The sequence below is a fragment of the Guillardia theta genome (genome assembly GCF_000315625.1).
Source record: "Guillardia theta CCMP2712 unplaced genomic scaffold GUITHscaffold_46, whole genome shotgun sequence".
Lineage (NCBI taxonomy): Eukaryota > Cryptophyceae > Pyrenomonadales > Geminigeraceae > Guillardia > Guillardia theta.
The window spans coordinates 33,640-37,742 of NW_005434628.1; the positions used below are offsets into that span (position 1 = coordinate 33,640).

The 4,103-nt window shown below is 54.6% G+C and overlaps 1 protein-coding gene across 1 annotated transcript; it reads right to left on the bottom strand.

The window, feature by feature from the left end:
- Window positions 1–674: 674 nt before the first annotated feature.
- GUITHDRAFT_110502 (hypothetical protein) lies at window positions 675–1,841 on the bottom strand (the record flags this gene model as incomplete). The annotated part of the gene is made up of 2 exons (XM_005830303.1): window positions 675–1,740; window positions 1,786–1,841. The coding sequence occupies 2 exons, from the start codon at window positions 1,839–1,841 to the stop codon at window positions 675–677; spliced, it is 1,122 nt and encodes a 373-aa protein (XP_005830360.1).
- Between the last annotated feature and the right edge of the window lie 2,262 nt (window positions 1,842–4,103).

A 4,103-nucleotide genomic window follows, 5' to 3' on the forward strand; every position in this document is an offset into this window, starting at 1 on the left:
CATGCAGGAGGAATAAAATCCCTTAGACGCAATACCCGGAGGCAGCCGACTGACCACCAGTCAGCGTGCCAGTGAGTGGATTTAAGTTACTGGCAGAGTCGAGACGTCCGCTGCCGCCACCGTATCATGTGAAAGCTGGCGGCCGCGGACGGAGAAAGGGCAGCCGCCGACAAGGAGCCGGCGTTGCCCGGGGGTCCGCCTGGGGCAGCGAACGGAGCCGGGGAGGCTGGACACAGGAGCACGGTACCGCTCGAGGTAGTCCTCCTCGCTAGCCTCCGAGTCACCGCGGCGGTAGCCGAAACCAACACCGCCCGTGACGGCGGCGACGCCCGGCACTGCCGCAGCAATGCCCAAGGACCGGCGTGACCCGACCGATGCCGGGGAGGAGCGCCGGGCAGGCCGGGCGAGCTCGTAGGAGGGGTAACAAGCAACGACGGACGGTACTCTGCATCCTGACAGCCTTCGCTTCATCTGGATAGGACGGATTTACTGGCAGATTTACTTCATCTGGTATGTGGCGGACATCATCGCTCAGCACTCGATGCCTCTTGCCTCCGATGCCTCTTGCCTCCGATTCGGAGCCTCCGATGCGGCGTTTGGTCGGCACTTCGTTCCTGATGATGGACCTGCTGCTGAGATCTTGGCTCGCAAACGCGCCGCCACCTATCAGCGCCTCACCATGCAGCGGACGCTGGAGGCGCTCCTGCCGCGAGTCCATGGCCATGGTCTCGAGTGGAAAACATCTTCAAGTTTTTCTTCAGCCAGATTTTCTTCATGACCCTCGTCTTACAGATTAGCTTCGCAGAAACTGCAACCCTCTTCAATCTTTTCACGTGTGAATGATACGCGATGTAGGACCTCATAGGCATTCTGGATGCATGCACTCCAGTACATGCTTCATTGACATTCGGCGCGTATGCTCGGGCAACATATTTCAATTTCTTTTCAAATTTTTCGTCGGTAGGGATTTTTGTTTCAATGCACTTCTTGACGTTCTCATTCTGCATTAGGCCAAGGATAACTTTGTCAATCAACAAAGGGTTCATCCTTGGCGACACATTTGACTCTTCTCGTGGCCGCAAGCAATTTCCAAGACGTTTCCATAGCTCTTCATGCGGTAGATCTTTCACTCCATGAATGATCGCTACCATCTGCAACACCTTCAACAAAACTGGGACCATGTATTCATTATATGCAATTTCCAACGCTTCTTGCGCCTCCGGGTCTTCGACATAGTCAAAATTGATGGGGTTCTCGTGGTGAGGCTTTGAAATTTTCGATTGAATGTCTTGCCAAAACTGATCAAACGTCTTGCAGGGAGGCGCGATTGGCCAATCGGTCAGATTTTCGCCCACGCTATTCAAAAATTTGCCAATGTGCGGCTGCCCAGGACACTTCGAATCCTTAGTGTAAACGAAATTTCTCACTGCAGCATGTTGTTCTATGCAGCGCAAAGCATTTCCTTGTATGAGCACCCTCTTCGCTCGTTCGGCATCATCATGAGACAATTCAGGTTGAGGTTGAGCAGTTGAGAGCTCAGGCTGAGAGCTTGGGAGCTCACTCGAGTCAGGCTGAGAGCTTGGGAGCTCACTCGAGTCAGGCTGAGAGCTTGGGTGCTCACTCGAGTCAGGCTGAGAGCTTGGGTGCTCACTCGAGTCAGGCTGAGATGCTTGCCAGGCGGCCGGCGCGGCAGTGACGGCGGCGGCGGCGGTGCTCAGGCTCAGAGCTTGAGAGCTCAGGCTGAGAACAAGGGATATTAAGAATCCGACTCTCTACCATCATCACCCCAATCTGATGCCTTGTTGCGCTTCAAAACTCGTTTGACTTGTTGTTTCGCACATTTTCTTTGCTTCCTTGCCACTGGTCGCACTGTCGGAGAGATTGGTATCTTCTTGGAGGGGTCTTGATGAGGAATAATCTTGCTATGCATGTTCAACCTCTATCTCAAAGTTTCAAATCAGAACACAAGTTTTCTTCCAGAATCTGTACTAGTGCGTGGACGATCCCAGCCCGCGCAAATTCAAATCCCCAGCTTTTTCAAATAAGTGTCCACGTACCGGTGGTTTGATACACGACTAGGGGGTAGGGTTTGTTCCCCACCTACCCCGGTGGCCATAACCTCACAACAGGACCGGTGCATAGTCAAACAAGGTACTGTATCAATTGTTTACAGTACAAATATGTATAAACTTTGTACATATATATACATTTAAAATAAAATAATACGAAGTATGGTACAAATATGCCTAACTATGGTACAAAAAAACTGTACCTTTTATTTGAACAAAAATACAAGCATTAAAAACAAATTCAACGACCGCTCTGAAACCAATCTACCACCTCTACCCCCCCCAAATCCAGTGATAATGACGGGTCATTACCTATCAACCGGTACTAAGACCCAGAGAACTGAGAAAAGCCACTTTTCCTTTGTTTTTCCTGGTCAAAAACCTACAGAATGTGCCACGGTCTGGTCACCGGCGGCGACTGAGTTCCGCGACTGAGTCCCCGCGCATGAGGCTGACGCCCTTGCGGGTCAAGCACTGTGACACCACAAAACACAAGCCCGAAAAGATCCAGCACTGCTGGCAACGCCTCAAGCAGACTCGCCAAAGCAGGAACAAGCGAGACCTGCATGCACACAGCGCACAGCGAGAAGCTGCACAAACACACTGGCACAACAAAACAAGACCAAAAGTAACCAGTAGTCAGACGGATTTACTGGCAGAAGGTAACCCCACAGCAGACCCGGCACCGCCAGCCCACGCGCGAAGCCGCGCAGACAAGCAGGAAGGGTCAAGCAACAGTCGATACGAGGGGACGTCCGAGATGAAACCCCCTTAGACGCGATACCCGGAGGCATCCGACTAACCACTGTCCCGGATCAGTCGAGCCAAACCTCAGGCTAGCGACTGTTGTTTGGCCCTCCCTGCTTTGTTTTGCTTGAGGCACTTTTTACCTTCTGCCAGTAAATCCAAAATTAAGCCAGTAAATCCGTTCCCTGCTTGTCTGCGCGGCTTCGCGCGTAGGCTGGCGGTGCCGGGTCTGAGGACAGTTGCTGGTTACTTTTGGTCTTGCTTTGTTGTGCAGCTTCTCGCTGTGCGCTGTGTGCATGCAGGTTTCGCTTGTTCCTGCTTTGTTCTGCTTGAGGCACTTTTTACCTTCTGCGAGTTAAAACTTCGGTAGTCCACCGCCGCCGCAAGCGGCTGGCGGCCGCGGACGGAGAAAGCCCGGGGGTCGGCCGCCGGGGGCAGCGGATAGAGGGAGGCTGGGCACAGGAGCACGGTACCGCTCGAGGTGACGCATCCAGTCCTCACTAGCCTCCGGCGAGTCAGCGGTAGCGGTAGCCTGCCCGAGACCAACACTACCCGTGCGCTGATAGGCATCCGACTGACCACTTTCTCCGTCCGCGACCGCCAGCGGAGGCTTTGCGGCGGCGGCAGCCTCCCTCCGTCCGCTGCCCCAGGCGGACCCCCGGGCAACGCCGGCTCCTTGTCGGCGGCTGCCCTTTCTCCGTCCGCGGCCACCAGCTTTGTGGCGGCTGCGGAAGTCTCGACTGACAGTGGTCAGTCGGCTGCCTCCGGGTATCGCGTCTAAGGGATTTTATTCCTCCTGCATGCTCCTGCTGCTTGTTGCTTGATTGCTTGACCCTTAGGCTGCTTGCCAGTGTCTGCGCGCCGGAGGCTTCGCCGCCCGGCGCTTGGGCTGGCGGTGCCGGGTCTGCTGACGGTTGCCAGCAGTGCTGGTTCTTTTCGGGCTTGTGTTTTGTGTGTGTTTGTGCAGCTTCTCGCTGTGCGCTGTGTGCCTGGAGGTTTAGCTTGTTCCTGCTTTGTTTTGCTTGAGGCACTTTTTACCTTCTGCCAGTAAATCCTATATCTCTTCTAGAGCAGCCGCCGACAAGGGCGCTGCCTGACATGAAGTCGTGTGGGGACCTCCGGCGAAGACTCCTCGGGCGACTCTACAAAGTCCGAGGAGGAGCTGTCCTCTGCGGCTCGAGAAGTGCTTGCGCCCGCAAAGGCGTCATGCGGCTCCTTGCACCAGACAGGGGGGCTTCCAGCGTCAGCTGCATGACACGGTGAAAACACGAATTATCAGGTATACAT